General features: G+C 38.6%; 2 protein-coding genes across 5 annotated transcripts; one reads left to right on the top strand and one right to left on the bottom strand.

Moving 5' to 3' along the window:
• Positions 1–1,251: 1,251 nt before the first annotated feature.
• On the top strand, positions 1,252–2,138 carry LOC147168841 (uncharacterized). Its single transcript, XM_086085572.1, has 4 exons — positions 1,252–1,368; positions 1,456–1,491; positions 1,748–1,891; positions 1,971–2,138. The coding sequence occupies exons 1-4, from the start codon at positions 1,252–1,254 to the stop codon at positions 2,136–2,138; spliced, it is 465 nt and encodes a 154-aa protein (XP_085941698.1).
• A 2,125-nt stretch (positions 2,139–4,263) lies between these two features.
• Positions 4,264–12,140, bottom strand: adad1 (adenosine deaminase domain containing 1 (testis-specific)). 4 transcript variants are annotated; one of them, XM_086085394.1, is made up of 12 exons: positions 10,735–12,140; positions 10,033–10,104; positions 9,812–9,949; positions 9,540–9,710; positions 8,850–8,921; positions 8,594–8,719; positions 8,090–8,387; positions 7,533–7,608; positions 6,446–6,572; positions 6,138–6,372; positions 4,942–5,074; positions 4,264–4,833 (listed from the first exon to the last, which is right to left on the bottom strand). In XM_086085394.1, exons 1-12 carry the CDS (start codon positions 10,844–10,846, stop codon positions 4,720–4,722), a joined length of 1,674 nt encoding a protein of 557 aa, XP_085941520.1. In that variant the 5' UTR covers positions 10,847–12,140; the 3' UTR covers positions 4,264–4,719. The 4 variants fall into 4 exon arrangements, with proteins under 4 accessions (XP_085941520.1, XP_085941519.1, XP_085941521.1 ...); XM_086085393.1 differs by having other exon boundaries at positions 6,446–6,593; positions 10,735–12,135; XM_086085395.1 differs by having other exon boundaries at positions 6,446–6,593; positions 10,033–10,100; positions 10,735–11,679.
• Between the last annotated feature and the right edge of the window lie 7,555 nt (positions 12,141–19,695).

Genomic DNA, 19,695 nt, shown 5'->3' with positions numbered 1-19,695 from the left:
TTCATTTGTGTAAAATTATGACCTTTTGCCACTTCATTCTCATACGAATTTTCTCTTTTATTAAAACTTTCTCTTAAGATTTTTTTTCTTGTATTATCACAATTTTTTATATGAATTTTAAATCTCTTGTAATATTATAATCGCGTAATGATTGTTAGGACTATGACTTCATTTGTGTAAAATTATGCCGTTTTGCCACTTCATTCTCATGCGATTTTTATCTTTTATTAAAACTTTCTCAAGATTTTTTTTCTTGTATTATCACAATTGTTTATATGAATTTTAAATCTCTAATATTATAAGCGTGTAATGATTGTAAATGTATTGTAAAATGATCACTATTTCTTGTATTGTTACAAACCTATTCTAATAAGGATAACTTTTTTTATAACAATTTGTTCTTTAAAAATGTGGACTTTTCCGTTGTAATGGCTTAATTCTAAGATTGCGATTTAATCTAGTAATATTAGAACAATTTAATGAGATTATGATTTCTCCTGTAGTTCATCATCTACATCTTTATTAAAAGATAATTATGTGCTGTATTATTTACTTTAGTCGCCTAAATGTACCATTTATTTTTTGTATTATAACTATTCTCGAATGCTTGTCTTTTTTTCTTGTATTATGCCTAAATTCACTTACGATTATGACACGTTTGCGACTTTAATGCAATAAATGTGCGAGTTTTTTGTATTACCACTTTAATCTTAGATTACGTACACTTTTCTCTTGTATAATTTTAACATTATTCTCCTAAAATTATAATTTATTTTCTCATATGACTAATCCCAAAAGGATGACTTTCTCCTTCAGCAATTACTTTATTCTCATAAATTTTTCTCTTGTTTAATGACTTCTCATAAAATTATCACATTTTTCCTTGCATTACCACAAGATTTTTTCTCCCTCCACATTATTACAACTCAACTTCAGTCTCATTTTCCCTATTCAGTAAGTTGTGTTTGTGATTAATAAGAAAAAAGTTTGTACACCACAAACTAAGGACAACCAACCTACTTTCACAGGTTGCAAGAGGCCACATGGGGGATTTTTTTCCTTGTAGAAGCATCACGACAAAAAAAAATCCCAAGACTATAGGAAAAAAAAAGACAACGTTGTATGCATTAGGCTGATACCGATTCAGCCCACCCTTTCCAGTCCTGCAACTATATAAATTAAACTCAACCCAGAGGGGCGCATAACACAACACCAACAGCTTTTAACCTGCTCCCATCCCTCAAGACCACCATGGAGAACATCCTGATGACTTTCTTTTGGATTTGCGTCATCTCTGCAAACCTTCTAGCAAACTCGCAGCCTTTGAGTGACGCCAAGATCTTCTTCATACAGGAATATGTTAAATGCGTGAGTCTTAATTTAAGTGTGCTGTGTAAGACTATGTACTTACTACTTCTTAAAAATGAATGTTGACATTTATTTATGTCCTCACAGCCTTCAAACTCGACATTCTACACTCCCGCAAATGTCGTTTTGAATCTTGCAAATGATGAGGTAAGGTAATACACACTTTCATGTGTCTTTGATGCTGGGAGAGATAACAAGGTCACATTGGGTTCTCCCCCCCTGTATCAAAGAGGCTAATTTAGCGTAGCTTCCTCTGAACCGCACTCGAGGTTGTCTAGTACAGGAAGTAAGCACGGCAGGCGTTGATGCCTCGCAGCAAAAGGAAGCTTCCAAATCAAAAATTGTTCTCTCTCTCTCACACACACACACACACACACAGACATTATGCGTGACAACTGCGCTGGACTGCTGTTTGAAAGAACTGGACGGTGAAATCCGAAAGCAGTGCGACAACCCTCATGATTACATCAGCGACACCGTGGAATTCCTTAACAAAACCATTGGCAAGTGGAAGGACAGTCACGTGAGTATTGCATCACGCTTTTATTAACGAGATGAAACGATGGCAGTGCTCAAATGTGCTTATTTTCCCTCTTTGATAGCCACTGACCAATTCCAGCCGATGTGCTTGCGAGCACTGGCCTAAAACACCTTTGAGAGGCTTTCTCAACAATATGAAGTCGCTGCTTCAGCTTCTGAAGAATATGCCGCCTCCGAAGTCATCAACAAACGCCTCTGTAGACAGGAAGCGCCGCGACACTGAGGACTGACTCGAGCGGTCACAAAGCAGCCAGTTTTCTTTACGGGGGTCAAAAATGTTGACTGAAATAACTTGATGTATTTGATATCTATTGTTTTTTAACACTGCTCTATTTATAGCCATCTATGTGCACTTTTGAGCTACTGAATGTTTTGACTGATTTGATTTATTTCAAATTAAGGGTGAAATTAGAGTCGATTTTTCACTCCCTGGAAACGCCAACATTTTTCCGTTTTTTTATTTAAGCAGATTTTACGACATGGGAGGTAGTACCAGTCTGGATTTTTGTGAAAGAGATTGTGTCCACATTTGAAGAACCCTATTTATATATTTATTGTTATTTAAAACACTTCCTGATTGTGTGTACCTGAACTTATAACTTAATAAATAGAATCTCAAAAGAAATTGTGTTGAAATGATTGTTGTTGTTTTTTGCACAAAGACTCAGAAATCAAAAAGGTCTGTGACTGAAGACAATTGTTCCTAACATTTTCCATACACGCACGAGGCTATGAAATCAACGTGGGAGAAGGACTGACGTGTCGCTGCTGTAGGAGGTTGAACGCTGTCAACGTTAAGGCTATATTCAGTTGTCAGGCTGCCCACCAGAACAAAGATGGAACATTCAGTCATAGCAAAGTTGATGTCAAGTCATCCCGGGATTCGGTACTTTTCTATGGTCGCCTTAAGCAGGTCTACAAGTCTCTATGACGACAGACTTATGATCTCATAAATCACATATTAGATGGGATCATTTGCATAATGATGCAAAAAAAGTCAGATTATAACAAGAATGACATAAATCCTTCTGCATGGCGTCTTGGTGTAAATGCTGCTCGTTCTGAGGCCAAAGCTTTCATGTGTTTACATTGTGTAACCACAAAGGAGAAAAAAAAAATGCACATCCTGTTTGTCTGCAAAAAGACGAGTAGCACACTTCCACCTTTGTGGGCTTATTCAGACTAAACATTAACACTTAACACTTGTGAAATTGCGGCAAACAGTACTTCAATGCAGATCTATGTTAAACTAAAATTAGTAAAGTGCAGGCGGACTAGCATTCATAAAGAGATTTTTGTTTTTGTTTTAAAGGTTTGTATTGTATACAAATAGTTTATTTTCTGAAATTAAACAACCAATTAAATCTTTGTGAGACACCTATTTCCGAAAATGTGAGTTTGACTAATTCCATGACCATGCTCGTAAAACACTTGTATCTCAAATCATCATTCCCCATCGAAACGCACAGAAATGCTATTAATCCTACTCCTGGCTTAGTTTATGATCACTGGCACAAAGGCTCAAATAAGTTGCTTGTGTTTGGTGATGTTTCCACTGCATGGCAAGGGAAATCCGCAACCAAATCAAGTATCCTATTCTTCAAACGTTTAAAATTTACAATAAAACGACACCTTAACAAACTCACGATACAAATGAATAAATAAGTAAAAGTAGTACAGTAACGCAGAAAGAAGGGTAATATGCAAAATATAATTTTCATGTACAGCTTTTTACTAACAAATAAAATAAACGGTATGCTTTGGATGACTTCATAGAGAGCACAACTTAAAACAGACCATCACCATCAATCCTAAATATATCCATAAAACATGGTTATTGATGGCCCTGTAGGAAATTGGTATAAATAAAAAATATTCAAAAAAGTGAAATGAGAGCTGTACATTCAATGAAAAGTCTTGATCCTAGCACACAATTCCATATTTTCTCTTGTAAGCAGCGAAACAAGAAAACTTGCCAATTGACGAGAGTGATTAAATTAAATAATGTCTCGCACTTACAAACACACACAGGAAACTTAGGTATGTTTCCTGCACGCTTGCGCAACTACACAAAACAAATCACAGACTTAAGTGGTCAGACGGAAATTCTAAATATGTATAAGGTCCTTTTGCTTCATATTTAAGAACTAAATGAGATTGCCAGGAGTGGCCGATATGGGATCAAAACTCAACGCCAAGAAATGCAGTATTTTGAAATGCTGTGAAAATAAGTTTGCAGGTGGCAGAAATTTTACTTTGAAATGTTAATGTGTTAAGTCCCATTTGCTGTCTCATGCATGAAGCAGCAGCTTTGATACTTTTTACCCCCACAAATGACTACAAGGAAAAAACTGATTTCTATTTATAATTTTAATTTGTATGTATATTTTTTTTAAATTGTGCAACATGTTAGAATGCAATGAAACATATAACCTCCATCTCTAATTCAAATGGTTCACCTTGGATGTTGTTTTACAGGGGTTCTAACATTTTTCTTTGGCTTACATCTTACATACACCACCTGCACTTATATGCTAATATACAACTTAAAAAAAAATAAAAAATAGTACAGGCCATTTCGGCTACACACCTGGAAAAGAGAAGCTTTTTTTCCCCCCTCAACACAGAAACATTTATCAAGTGTGTGTTGATCTTACACCAAAAGAAACAACTATGCAATTGGACCAACTGTAAACAATCACTACTAATGTATTATATTTGTTTGTCCTTACTTATTTGACCATAGAGACCTCTGGAAACCTATGAGCTCAACAACAACAAACAAACAAACATCTCTTCATTCTTATTCTACTACATGTTGAAGTTATCACTGACCATGGGCTTGTCTGGCCAGGATCCGAAGCCTTGCTGCATAAAGTACGTCCTCAGTAAATTCTTGGCCTCCTGGTACGGCTTCGCCGTGTTCTTCATTGACAAAAAACACGATAGGATTACTGTTGTGAAAGACGGACAATAAAGAAAGCATGCCCACACTGTACTAGATGAAAAAGCAGAAGGGCTCCTTTGGGTTACCTTGGCTTCACCGTATGAACTTGTGGCAAGCAAGTCCTCCCTCTTGGCTTCTTTGGCCACCACCTTGAAGCGGTGCAACATCGCTGCCTTGCACAGGCGGCTTGCCAGAGCGGATCCACTCTTGAAAGGAGACCTATTTAAAATATGGAGATCACGGTAACCTGATTTGCAACAAAGCAGGAGGGCTGGATTTAAAAAAAAAAAAACAATTAATCTATATCAAATCGATTTTCCTTTTCGAGTCTGATATCGATTCATAAAACAATGAATCGATGAATTTAGTATCTCTTTTGCCCATAAATTCATAGGAAAATATAATTTTAAAGGCCAGATATTTTTTTTTGTATCTTACTTTTTTCTGGAATTTTAGAATTTAGAATTATGATAATATTCTCATCTCATCCTTGCTGATAACAATAGTTGCGTAACACTTTGTGATTATAACGTGTGGGTGTTACTTTCATTATTAACTCATTCACTCCCAGCCATTTTCACTAAAGCAACCCCCTTAGCTCCCGGCTGTTTGACTGGATTTTGACTGATTTTGCAAGGCCCACAGAATATTGTTTTCTAATTCTATAAAAACATGGAACACACCAAAAGAAAGATTAGAGTCTCTTCTTTAAACAGGTAACAAATATATTTATATATTTATTTATATATAAGCTTTTTTGCAACATGGCCCTGGTTGATCTCTTACACTCTGCTGCCACCTGCTGGCCGTTTTTGTAATAACTACCACTGCTTCAACCATTATCTTCATAAAAGCATAAAAAAGGAGCAAATGAGTTTAAGTAAATCATTTAACCAGTTACTGCCTTCGCAAAATTTTATTTGGAATTTAATGTCTGTAGAGTTGTTATCATGTCCTTGATATTTAAAAGGAATTGATCATCCATAAGTAATCAATATCGGATTGAATTCTTGTGAATCAAATCAAATCGGAATCGAATCAAACTGAATTCTTGTGAATCAAAATCGAATAGATTGATGAAATTTTAATCAATACCAAGACCTACAAAGCAGCACAAAAAGTACTGTGCAGGCGGATTTTTGCGGTAGAGCACAAGCCTACCGCTTGTGAAAATGTTTCATTTGGAAACCATCTGTCCCCATAAATACAATCTGTTGCATGGTCACGTACAGGAAGCAGTGTAGCCAAGCGAAACACTTTGTGATTTTTCTCTCTCGCTTACTCGGCTGTGGTCCTTCCAATCAGACCGTCCACCACCTCGATGGAGTGGTCGCCTTCGCTCCAGTTGAAACAGTAGGTTACCAAGTCGTTGTCAGCACTGCTGCTGGCTACAGAGGGTGCCGTGCTGATGTGAGGCCGCATCATGCAGTACAACATGGGCAGCTGCGCGGTGATGCCCTCCGTGCGCCGGTTCACCGTCATGTCCATACCGTGGATGTCCCCGCCGCCTGAGTCACCTGGACGGGTTCGTGAAAAGTGATTATGATGACGGATGATATGATTACAACAGTCAATGGAGCATCCACTTGCCTACGAGGATACTTTGGACGTAGACAGAATCGATGAAGTGGCTCAGTAAGGCTCCCTGGTAGCCCAGCACTTGCCATTGCGTGATCTTGTCCATGGGTGACACGCTGACAATTTTGGTGCTGGGGTGCTTGGAGAAAACAGAGTACATCTGAAAAAGGGAGCAAGTTTAAAATACAGCTGAATCTATGTAGCCAAACACAAATTCAGTGACTTTATTTATATTGGAATAATATGTCACCGGTTCTGGCTAAATGGTCCTCATTGGTTAAAAAAAAGCAAGAAAAAAAAAAAGCAGCTTGATATATCTATTAGGTGTCAAAATTAGTACGTAATTTTTTCTTTTAACGCGTGATTAATGACAGCCCCTTACTTGGAAAGCCTGTGCCGGGGGAATTCCAGTCGCAACGCAGCAGACACGTCCATGTCAAAATTTAGCAGTAATAAAGGTAATAATAATGCATATATTTGTGCAGAGTGGGATCAAGTTATATTTTACAATTTTAAAAATGTGCAGAATTTCGCAAGTTACTTCATGATAAAGAATAAATAGCTCTTAATATGAAAAGAAAAATGCACTGAGCTGTTACCAACATCTTACAAATGCAATTAAGCCATCTAGTGGCAGAAAAATAACCTCAACACAAATCAATATCACACACGATATTTACAGTTGAGTACATCTTTTTACTTTTAATTAAATGTTATGAATTGTTATGAAATGACTGTATCAATGACTAAAATATGCAGTCATATTTCTATAAGTTTAACATTTTTTTCCACTTTTAGGTTAAAACTTAAGGGGGAAATATTTTATTGTACATTTAGAACAGATAAAATGTGCGCTTAATCGTGAGTTAACTATACTGAAGTAATGCGATTAATTACGATTAAGAAAATTAATCGCCCGACACCCCCATTATTTATATATTCTAATTCTACACTTATTTCGTTTTATCATGATATATACCGCTTCTCAAAAATTGACATTTAACCTCAGAACTATGAGGCATGCTAACCACTACTTCACTGTCGTTCAGTAAGTTATCAAATTTACAATATACAAATTTAAAGAATAACAGTCCAACACCTTGCCCTCCCTTGACACGTGCAGGCCCATCTCATTGCTCATCTGCCATGTTGATACGGAACAAGGGTTCAGGGACCTGCAAATACAAAGTACAAAGTACTTACAAAAATGACTAGATATGGATTTCATGGCCAATCTCTGAAGTGGCTTAGTAATTATTTACATAATAGAGTACAATATGTTAGTATGAATGGCATAGAGTTTGAGAGGTATATGATACAATGTGGGGTACCGCAAGGATCCATTTTAGGGCCATTATTGTTTCTTATACATATATGAATGACCTTGCTACAGTATCAACGACTCTATATCCAATATTATTTGCAGGTGATACCAATTTACTTATTTCCAACATAATTTTTTCTTCACTCATTACTGAAGTTAATAATGGCCTTCAGGCATTTCCAAAATGGTTTCAAACAAATAAATAGGCATTAAATGTTGGAAAGAGCATATTAGTTTTGTTTGCAATAAGGTAACTAAATCTCTGGGAATCATTAGGAAACAAACTACACATACAATACACATACAACTACAATTATTCAGTCGCTACTTACACTTTGGAGGGCATCTGAGCGGCGCCCATCGGAACCTGGTTGACGTAAAGGTGCAGCGTGGTGCCAGTCTTCAGGCTGAGGAGGCCATTGTCTTTATCGTTGGGCTGGAAGATGGATTTCTCAACCAGGTGCGTGTTTTTGCTGAAGAACATCATCAGGTGCTGGTAGAGGAATCTCATAAGCGACCGCCTGGCAGTGACCACGGCGTGCGAGTCGTGCACAATGCGTCCATTTGTCGACGCGCTCTCGCTGGCACTGTAGTTGCCGGTGCCCATGGCTACCACCTCACGTCGACTGGCTACATAGAGCAAATTAAAAAGGAAAGAGGATTGGGGGTTGGGGTGAAGGGATAAGGTCAGTATTTCTCCTTTAATTAGGCTCATCTAGGAAAATGATTATACCTGCCTGACCTCAGACCAGAGATCTAACCAACGGCACAATGTTCAACTTAAATCCTATCTACGTAATTGTTTGGTGTGTGTCACAGCCACAGAATGCACTCACAAGTCTGAATGACGAATGCCGCGACGGTGGCGGTGCAGGCGCAGAACTGCGGTTGGCTGTTCATCAACTCGGTGAGTTGATCCTTGACGGCCTTTGGTATTTGGAGGTTAGCGGGACTCTTCCTCTCTGTCAAGTAACACATAAAAGAATTGTGTAGCGAAGGAAATGTAACTGCGTCAATGAAGCAGATAAAAGTGCCTGATCAGATTTTTTTGTGAAAAGAGAAGAAAAGCAGCACATAAAATGGATGGACTACCATGAACAAGTGCGTAGGCTTGGCTGTCTGATTGGGAGGACTCCTCTAAAGCTGGCAGAAATGGTGGAAGAGCTGAAAAAACACACACAAAAAAACTACTCAAACCGGGTCAGTTCCTTGACACAACCCTTTGTGAAGATGGCTGATTTCCAATGTGTTCTTCAATGGCCATTCAAGTTTTAAGAGAGGTTAAACACTTTAACTCAAACTAAAATAAAGTAGGAGACTTGCAGCGTACAATAAGAATATTTCTCTTAGCATATGTATATATGTATGTAACTGACATTTAATTTGCAAAATTTTCTATATGTCGCATTAAGTTTCATTTCCTGTTTCATGGTTACATTTGTATTTGTCCTCATTACCATCAATTATACCATATTGTGGTGTTATCGCAAAAAAATAATAATAATAACAAATAGTCAAATGAAAAGATATGCATGTGTGGAATTAATCCCTTATTGAGTTCAAATTGTGCAATTGTGATAGTTTCGTTTGACTTTTGTGGCATTTCCACAACAACTTTGGTTGCACTTCAAGCTGTACCACTTTTAAGGCTGTTTGACTCTGGACATTGCAATGTATATGATCAATTTGTGCATAGCATTCTTTCAAGCCCCTGCCTAGCAACTGTTCCCGATTGCTTTTTTTTTTTATCTCTCTTTTTTTTATATATATATACTGGCTCACCAGACAATTTAGGGGGCTCAGCCTTCTCTTTCTCTAATGTGGGCAGCAGGTCCTGAAGAGCCAGCTCAGCCGCTTTGAGCCGGGCCTCCTTTTTTGTCGTCCCCATTCCGGTTCTGTACTGGACGCCGTCAACCACCACGCAAAAAGCGAAGAACAATCCACTTACGTTGTCTTAAGAGTCAGAATGAATAATGCCGCTTGAGTCACACTGTATGTTTCAAATGGCACTTTTTTTTTTGTCTTGCTTTCAAAAATGTTATTCTCTATTGTACCTGTGGTCACCGTCTCCTTGATGTCCAGGTGGAATTGTAAAGTCTGCGCCAGCTGATGCAGCAAAGACACAGCATGGGTCTTACCGCTTCTGTACCTGTTGATCAGCTTTTTTGACCCAACACTTTCTTTGAGCCAAGCTTTGGGTGTAGGAGGAAAAGGAACCCGTTAAGTTTTTAAATGACTGATTTAATGATACACCAAGTCTCTTAGGGGAACTCACCAGGATTGTACTTGATGTTTTTATTGAGTTGAGCATTTGGCTTGTCTGTGTTGGCCATTTGGGGAAAGCTGGCTCCCCACCCCAAACAAAAAAAAAAGTAATTAAATAAATAAATAATACAGTAAGTACAAAACCAAAAACACAATATATTAAGCCAAACGTGATTCAGCATTTGATGATATTTGACAACACATTGACAGATTAGTTAGCCAATTAAACGCAATGTTAATGAATCACAGACGTTTTTAACTAATGTTTGTCTACCTTTACATCCCCTTACTGTTTTAGTAGCAGTTACCGCACATAGCCTTTCTGTATAGTTACGGAATGCTTTACTACAATACCAGTACTGTACCGGTACTAATCACAGGCTAGCTCGAATATGCCGAAGCTAATTAATTAGCAATCATGGTTAGCATGACGTCGACAATCCAAATTCGCACAGTGAACATTTCATGGCTTCCGTTGAAAACTGAATTTGACGCTCAATGTAAAATATTCTTATAGCTTATCAGTTATACCTCAATTGCATTCGTTAAAATTAAAAACGCCACAAGGGCTAATTTAGGACACAAACGTGAGGAATCGATTAAGTTAGCGAATGTTCAATTACTTACAAAACGTTACAGAGTACACAGTTTAATCTTTTTACTTGTGTCTTAAAGTCCTTATTTGTGTTTTATTTCCCATACGGCTCCTTACCTGTCCAGCAGTAAATGTTAGTATGCTCACAATCAGGTCGACTCAACCACACAGCCCGTTGCTTTGCTCCAGAACAAGAAACTGCAATCAGCCTCGGGGGCCTCACGGACATTCAGATGGCATAGCGGAGCTAATTCAAACTTAAACACGGAAATGTGACGCGCCTGATGGCGAGCCAACTTGCTCGATGGAGGTAACAACACAACTTTAAATAACTTAAAAATGCCGTGATTACTGTAGGAAATTAACGAAAAATAAGGTTCTACGGGACGAGGCACGGGCACCGTAAAGTTGAAACGACGTAGGTCATAGTACGACGTAACTCGAGGACATTCACACTTGGGGTTGACTTCTGTTGGGAGATTATACCATTTGTGTGCTGCATTACAGCTTTTCCATCTTGGATGAAATCATGATGATTTTTTTTTTAAATGTTTGTGTGTTAAACATATACAATTTGGTGGGATGTCTCTGAGTGTAAATGATGCAGTCGTGAGAGAGTGCTGATGATGAAACAGTAGTGGGTTTAGCACAGACCTCTGTGATACTCCTTTGTAGGCCCTATTGAACCTAACATGCATGTTTTTGGAATGTAGTAGGAAGCCAGAGTACCTGGAGAAACCCCACACAAACACGGGAGAACCTGCAAACGCCATATAAGACATGCTCATGAATAGGAAAGCTGTTTTTTTTTTTTAGGTCACTTATTAACCCCAGTCGTGTTAAGTGAGGAAGTTGGTTGTGGTCTGAGGTGGAATTTGCTTCAAAATGGCTTCAACATTACGTTCGTACTATGCCACTCTGGATGGGAAATGGCAAGCATTCACACGATATTAACTGTAAAGCTAGTCACTGTGCCCACAGTGAATGACGACGATCGAGGTCAGTTCATACTTGAAAAGGAAACGTGAAAACGGGATTTTCCCATCAACTACGTAGGATCGAGTACACAATCTCTTCGGGGTGTAGTTAACCACAAACCATTTCCATTCATAAAACTGGATGTTAGATTGCTCTTAGTTTCAGTTTGATATATTTTCTGGGTATTCTTACATGTTTAGCTCAGTCAGAAATGAAACCTAACCCAACCTCGGAAAAAGAAAAAGCATTAATGTAGCTTTTACCTAATAATAATACTCTCAAAGGGTCATTCAAAGTAGTGGAATTCCCCATGTCGATGTTTAGTTGGTATTCGAAAATACAGTATTCTCAAGAGATGCCATCTTTTCCTTCATAGTACGCACTGGGCATAGGCGACACACATGTTTCAAAAGGTAATTCATGATTATTGCAAATTTTCTAATAGCATCCAAAACAACAATATCGCATTTAAAAAAAATCATACTTGTCATGAAGACAGAAGGTACAATATCAATATGTGATGCAAACAGCACGATAAGTCATGACATATTTTATTTTAAGTTGATTGATACCCATAAAAAAAAGTTGTCCCTGTTCCAACATACAGACCCGAATTGTCTTTGGATGCCCGCTGAACAGTAGAGGGCAGTGTAGGAGTAGAGATGAATCTGTTGGGTGGATGCCTTTGGACATCAGTGGAAGGACATTTTCAAAGTCAAACATCCATTTCTATCACAGACATCTGCAAATGAAGTCAAATATGATAATTATTTGTATGGCATTATAAAAACTTAAGTGCAATGTGACTCATGCTATCTTTCATAAGTATTAAAAAAAATAAATGCGAATACAGTATATACAGCTCTCAAAGCTAACACATTCATTTACATCAAGTGTGATATAACATTGTGCAACAAGATAAACCAGGGTTTCCCTAATTTACAGCCTGTATTGGGTTGACTGTCAGACGAAAATGATATATGGTTTCTATTATTCCATTCTGTGTCATGCGTTTGAGTCCCATTGATAAATAACAGCAGCTCAACTCCAGGCTGCCGCTTCTGCTGCAAGTTGCATTCAGCCGTAGTTCTCCGCTGCGTCTCCACAGCCCGAGATTGAATCTTCCCCATTCATTAGACTAAGTGGATGAGGCTCCCTAATAGGGGCTCCCTTCCCCTCAATAATTGCCATTGATTGGCGTAAATTAGACCCTAGTTGCCAGACGAGTGATTCTCGACGACGATAATCTGATTCCCAACTCAAACTAATAGGATTTTAACTCTGGCTTTGGCCTTAATGTCCGTCTGCGAAACCTGCCCGTGGCCCTTGGCCCCATCTACACCAGGTCCTCTGGATCATATCTGGTCCAGGACTAAGTTGGACGGGTGTGTGGATTCACTGGGGCCATTCAATCACAACTCTTCAACTGGCGGTCATTCATGTGCGTCACTGCAACAGTGTCGTTCAAATGACCTCAGAAATGTTATATAAACACTCGTTCAAAAGAAATGTTGTACAATACTGAAACAGAAGATTAGAAATGGGAAAAATCTTAACTGGCTATTATTCATTAATATGTTTTGAAATGAGATAGAAATCCTGATATGCTTTGGAATGGCCTTCTTCCAGAAGATGTATTTTGGCGTCCATTTTGTCAAATGATGCCAAAAGCCAACTTTGGCTACATCAGACCGTCTTTGAGTTTCTTTCACCAAAACCAAAGATTACCCATGGCAATAATTTAATTTATACTATTTTATCAAATCGAACATTAGCATTAGATGTACTTTTGAATGGCCTAAATTGCATTTTAACCGAATGATCTTAGTTCTAACTCTAAAAAAAAAAAAAAAGCTTCAAGTCAACCTTAAACATTTCTTGACAATAATGTTATATGTGACCTCCTCACTAGTCTAAACATGACACTCTGATTAATATTACATTTGTGGAATATGAGTTATGAAGCAAAATCCAGCCATTTTTATCCATCTCAGGCCATTTTGCAACTTGCTGTCGACTGACGATGATGACATCACAGTTGCTCAGGGCTCAGGCAACGACCAATCATAGCTCACATGTTTTCTGAAGCTGAGCTGTGATTGGTCGTTGCCTGAGCCCTGAGCAACGTTGATGTCATCTTCAGTCGACAGCAAGATGACATATTGAGATGAAGATATTGTGTTAGTAGAATATGAGTTATGAAGCAAAATCTAGCCATTTTTAATTATCCATCTCAAGGGGCAGCCATTTTGCCACTTGTTTTCGACTGACGATGATGACATCAATGTTGCTCAGGGCTCAGGCAACGACCAATCACAGCTCACCTGTCTTCTGAAGCTGAGCTGTGATTGGTTGTCACCTGAGCAACATTGATGTCATCTTCAGTCGACAGCAAGTGGCAAAATGGCCGCCCCCTTAGGTGGATTTTGCTGCTTAACTCATATTCCACTAATGCAATAGCAACCAGAATGACATATTTAGACTAGTAGGGCTGAATAGAACATATTATTGTAAAAAAAAAAAAATGCTTTGGGTTGACTTCCTCTTTAAGAAGGTGGGTTAGAAACCCAAGTCACAGAGGGAGGAAGCATGCATGCCGACTGTATGGATGGAATTGTGCCTGACTTAAAATAAGCGTCACATCCATTGTATTAATCTGTATATAAGGAAGTAGATATACTCCCCCCCACTTGTTTCGGTGATTAGAATTCCATTTACTGATCCAGAGGCAGTGGTGTGTTTGAACAAAGCTACTCTTTTAGCACTAAAATGGTCGGCGTTGACTGATCACCACTCTGCGACTTCGTTAATGAAGAGCTGCTACCAAGTGGGAGTAAATGCTGTCATTTTGTGTCTTTATTATGAGCCGACGCCAAAGTCCATCGCTATCCGTCCTTCCGCTTTCCAAACAAGCCCATAACAAGAGTACAGCCGATGTTCTTTTGTCATTCTGTTGATAAGGGGGACGCCGCTGCGACGACTAAGGCCGGAGGACTAATGAATCTCCACTCCATTACCCCTGAATCGGACAGATTGCTCTCCCGGAGAAATGAATTGAGTTTTTTGTATTTGTGAGATCATTCTCCCTCCATTAACTGCTCTTTATCCCGTCTCTTCATCACAGGCAAATCAGGTTAGGCAGCCATGATTAGCCGGGGTGGCCTCCCTTTTTAAAAGGTAATTGGGTTTGGCGGCTCAGCTGATAGTGCCATTAGGACCAATAAAGGCTGGGCTTGGCTCATCGAGTGAAACAGATTCTTCGGCGGCAGATGGCAGGCGGAGGGATGATGCGTTCGGGGCGAAAACAAAGTTTGTGTAACCAAAGTAGTTTGGGGAAGGGGGGGGGGGGCATCCTCGCGGTGCGCCGCCCCTCCCCGCCAGCGTGGCCTAATCACCTTAACATTTTCATCTTTTCACTGCAGTGACATTTTCAAATGGCAGAAGATGGCCTTCGATGATGTACTCTCGGGAACTGTGTGGTTAATTACGCATTTACAGGAAAAACTAGCATGAAGAATCTGAAGCTATAGAGCTTCATTCTTCATGCGAGTAATAGAGTAATATGTACTTGAAAAAGCCTAGTAAAGTTTTTTTTCCACTCAGAAAGTAAATTTTACAAAGTGAGTTTTGAGTACATTTTACCAGTTAATAAAAAAAGTAACTTCAGCCCAGACAGCAACTTTACCACCTGAGCCATGCCATGTTTGCAGTTTGCTACTATACTGCATTGCTGGTGTGGCAAAATGAGACCCAAAAACTGGCCTTTTAGAGGTGCAAGGATTCTGCCTGACACCTTCAATATACAGCAGGATCGGAAAGGCTTAGGTGGTAGAGTGGCTGTCTCCCAACCTGAAGGTGGTGGGTTTGTTCCTCAACCCTTGAGTAGCCTCTTATTTAAAAAATGTTTTTTAAATAAACTAGTAAAATGTACTGAAAATTCTCCTTGTAAAATTAAAATACAATTTTTTTTTCAAGCAAATATTACTCTTTTTTTCCCTTCTTTTTACAGTGTAGAAGAAATTGCGTGGGAATGCTGAAAGCTGAATGCTAACAGCTGAATGCTAATGATGGAAATTTAAAGTTAAATTATGTAAAAATTACAAAGTATTAATTACTTATTAACTCATTCACTGCCATAAATTCCTTTAAAAAAAGATTGTTAAAAATTAGGGGCAAGAGGTGTGTTTTTTTTTTTTTGTAATTAATCGCATGACTTTACTAGTTAACTCATGATTAATCACAAATTTTATATCTCTTCTAAATGTACAATAAAAAAATTCTAGGTTTTCATACTCTTGTTAACAAAAGTGGGAACAAATGTTAAACTAATAGAAATAGTTCAAATTAATTGTTGACGTTTATAGCCGTCATTGGCAGTGAATGATTTTTTTTTTTTTTTAAAGGAGAGAAAATATTATTAAAAATTTGGGGCGATTAAAGTGTTTCATCGTAATTAATCTCATGACTTCACTAGTTAACTCGCGATTAATCACAAATGTCATATCTGTTCTAAATGTATAATAAAAAAAATCTAGGTTTTTATATTTTTGTTAACAAAAGTGGAAACAAAATGTTAAACTAATAGAAATAGTTTAAATAAAATGTTGACGTTTATAGCCGTCATTGGCAGTAAATGAGTTAAAAAAAGAATGCTTCAAGTGCAAAATAAATTCTGCAAAGTGGCACTGGGTAGGATTTGAAGGTGTGTAAAGGTGAGAAGGGGTGCTGGGTGTGTGGGATAAAACATTTGTCAAATGCTGGTTGGGAGGGCGTGCACCACTTCTCTGATATAAAAAGTTAATAAGACGCTGGTCTAGATGATTAAATATTCTGGATAAAAATTGAATAGTGCAACAAAAATGTGTTTGAGGAATTGGGGGTGTTTTCAGCTCTGTCTGGAGGTCAATAGGGGCGCGTCGTATAATTGGAATGGCCGGTTAAGATGATGATGATTGGAGGGTGTTTTAATTTGTGTGGACGGTAGCTGGGCTGTGCTAACATGCCAGAAACCGACACTAGTCGGGGCATTCATGAGGGTGCACGCCTTCAAAGTTTGTATGGTTGAAAAGATCAAATATCAAACAGTTCATGATTCATATTCGCTTACTTATAGATGGCTACTCCACTAGGGGGCGCAAATTCCCATACAAATACCAAAGCTTGACAAGACATTTATTTTTGGGCACCTTGCCACCTTGTGTGGCCGCACATAGCGCACATGCCAGAAACCGCCACTGATCAGGCCATTCATAGGGGGGTGTGGTGTAAAACTCTTTGCAAAAAGCTGGTCTCGAAGATGAAATATTAAGCATAAAATCCTGCCGAGTTGCTTTCGTTTAGTGCTCCAAGGCCATTAAGGCGCTTATTTTTCTGCTAAATCACATGCTGTATATCACATCCTGCAGAGATAGCGATGAACCGGTCTAAAAATATGCGCCTTTGCTCAGTCCTAAACGAGCAATTAAGAAGATCATTACTTTGACGACGGGGTCATTTCTGAGACGGCGGGTGTAACGCTATACGGGTTTTATCGTGACGGCCGCGTAAACTGCACTCTACCTGTTTTTCGACAGCTGAGGCCCGGCGGGGCGCTGAAAGCGAATACCTGATTGTGTTAGCGTCTCCCCTTTAAGCTGTTGTCACCTTGCTGACCGATTATGGGCAATTACCTGCTCTGTCGGAATCCTAGCCGAATAGATTGAATTCAGATTGATTTTGGCCCAGGAAAGAGGAGGGAATTTAAAGCCTTTTTTAATTGGGTATTTGGTGTGTGCTGATGTGAACAGCGGGGCCTTCCCGGGGGATCCGTTATGGGCCAATAATGGCATCGGAGTGCGGTGGTGGTGCTGAGGGCGGGGCGGTCGCTCCGGTCTCGTCTGCCGACTCCCTCCCAAGGCCATAACCCTGCATTTGCTCTGAGTGCTTTTCTATTATGCATTGATAGTTGAGCATCAATCAATAAGAAGGGAAACAGAAAACCCAGCGAAACCAACTTCTTAAGTGTAAAATGTCTCTTAATACCCGGGGCCTTTCAAACAACTTAACCTGGACGCTTTTTACCCTCACCCTTTCCTCCCGGTTGCTCTTTGAGGGACACTTACCGGCGCCGGGCGACACCATCTTTTATTTACAAGTGGCTGGAAATGTGAAAAGGATGCCAGTTTGCTAATAAACTACGGTGTTTGCAGAAGCACAATTTGACCAGTGGGGTTTGAACTGGCTGTCCGCGACCCGCAGTTTAGGGGGTCCGCAAAATAATTTGTAATGCATCATGTCTTTTTTTTTTTTTTTGTATACCTATGAGAACAAAACATTTACTCCACATTGTCTCAACTTTGAGGAAATTTAAAGTGCGGATTGAGTATGATTTCTGGTTCATATCATCACGTACTGATATGAATATTTTTTTAGTACAAACGCCAACCCAATTTAACCCAATTCAACCCAATTTAACCCAATCCCCTGCTTAGTCACTTATTACAAGTTTTTCTTTTTAATCTTAAAATAGCTTGCTTACTTTAACCAGAAACTAAATTGGTAGGGCTGGGTTAAAAAAAAAATCAAATAATCGATATTGAATCGATTTTCCTCTTTGAGCCTGATATTGATTCATAAAATCATGAATCGATTCTTTTAATACCTCTTTTTTTTCCCATAAATTCATAAGAAAATAGAATTTTAAAGGCTATTTTTATTTTATTTTACTGTTTTCTTGAAATTTATTGTACGCATGAATTTAAAAGTATTTTCTTACATGAATAAAAGACCTGACTTTAAGACCATTCTGAATCTTTATTTACAATTATTGAATTATCTAACCATTTACGCCCTCCGCAAAATTTAATTTGGAATTTGTTTGTGGAGTTCTTAACCATGCCCTTCATCTTTAAGAAGAATTGGTGTTCCATAATTAATCAATGTCGATTGAATTTTAGCAGATCGAATTGAATCGGGAAAAGTCTAATTGAACTGAACCCTTGTGAATCAAAATTGAATCGATTGAGGAAATTAGAATCGATACCCAGCCCTACAAATTGGCCACAAATGTAAATCTGCGACTCACTGAACCGCAAAGTAGCGAAGGAACACTTATTTGGGATTTTTTCTTTCATGACTTTCTTTCTTCGTTAATTTTTGATTTGAATATATTTAAAAGAATATGTATTTATAAAGTAACTTTATAAATGTAATTACAAATATCTATATTAATTATAAAATGCATTCTTATAATATTCTAATTTTTTTCTCAACATTTTTTTTTTCAAAAATAGGAAACGACAAAGTGAGATATTCAATGAGAAAGGCAGGTTTTATAGCAGAAAGAAAAACAGGAATTTATAGGCAACAAATAGACAACTTTTTAAATCCTCTGGCATTTCCATTAATTTATCGGCTTGTAAGGGGTCCCTTAATCCCCAAATTTTGAGAACACAGCAATTATTCATTCCACCTCAGCAGAAACATGAGAAAACAACCTTCCGTCGACTAGAATTTTTTTTTCTTCCAATTTTGCAGGAACGTCAAGGTTGATAAGGTCACCAGAACCCCTGCATGATCGTATTATGGATATAGTGAAATCAAATCCGGCAAATGGTTTTAAAATGACCCAAGAAAGATGGCCTCCTTTATAATGCTTAAACACAGAACATGGAGAGTCGCCTTTCACATTAATAATGCCGCAATGGGCCTGAATTGGGACGATTCCGGGAAAAAGTGCGCCCGGACCTGCAGATAAGCGAACAGCGGTGGGAAGAGATAAGCGCAACGGTCACAGCAACGCTCAGCCACATAATACACAAAGTCCACCTCAGGCCTTGCGAATGCGTCCCCACCGGGCTCGCCTGTCACCACTAATGCAGCTTTTTTTCCTACAGTAAGGCTATCCCGCCGATTTCTCGGAATGGCCCAGTTCACCTTTCCTCGGGTCCAGATGACAGGACGCGATACAGCGGGGAAACATCGATCGCTGGCCTGGTCCACATCTTAAATGTCCATCAACTGACAATTGCGTTTGCAAATCAACAGGTTAGTGGATAAGGACGTACCCTTTTTCCACGGTTTTTACCAATCACCACCTGTCACTGCTAATATTTGTGGGAA

Source organism: Leptonotus elevatus, chromosome 9, assembly GCF_054856555.1.
Source record: "Leptonotus elevatus isolate MCC_2025b chromosome 9, RoL_Lele_1.0, whole genome shotgun sequence".
NCBI lineage: Eukaryota > Metazoa > Chordata > Actinopteri > Syngnathiformes > Syngnathidae > Leptonotus > Leptonotus elevatus.
This window is presented reverse-complemented; position numbering and strand designations above follow the sequence as displayed.

What these genes read in the sequence shown, in the direction of transcription:
- adad1 (XM_086085393.1), bottom strand. Translation starts at nt 10,846, where the DNA reads ATGTCCGTGAGGCCCCCGAGGCTGATTGCAGTTTCTTGTTCTGGAGCA. An exon ending in AGCCTACGCACTTGTTCATG is followed by an intron (nt 8,720 to 8,849) that starts GTAGTCCATCCA and finishes GTTACTTGACAG; the next exon opens with AGAGGAAGAGTCCCGCTAAC. An exon ending in GGCATTCGTCATTCAGACTT is followed by an intron (nt 8,388 to 8,593) that starts GTGAGTGCATTC and finishes TGCTCTATGTAG; the next exon opens with CCAGTCGACGTGAGGTGGTA.
- LOC147168841 (XM_086085572.1), top strand. Translation starts at nt 1,252, where the DNA reads ATGGAGAACATCCTGATGACTTTCTTTTGGATTTGCGTCATCTCTGCA. An exon ending in TCTACACTCCCGCAAATGTC is followed by an intron (nt 1,492 to 1,747) that starts GTTTTGAATCTT and finishes ACACACACACAG; the next exon opens with ACATTATGCGTGACAACTGC. An exon ending in GCAAGTGGAAGGACAGTCAC is followed by an intron (nt 1,892 to 1,970) that starts GTGAGTATTGCA and finishes CCTCTTTGATAG; the next exon opens with CCACTGACCAATTCCAGCCG.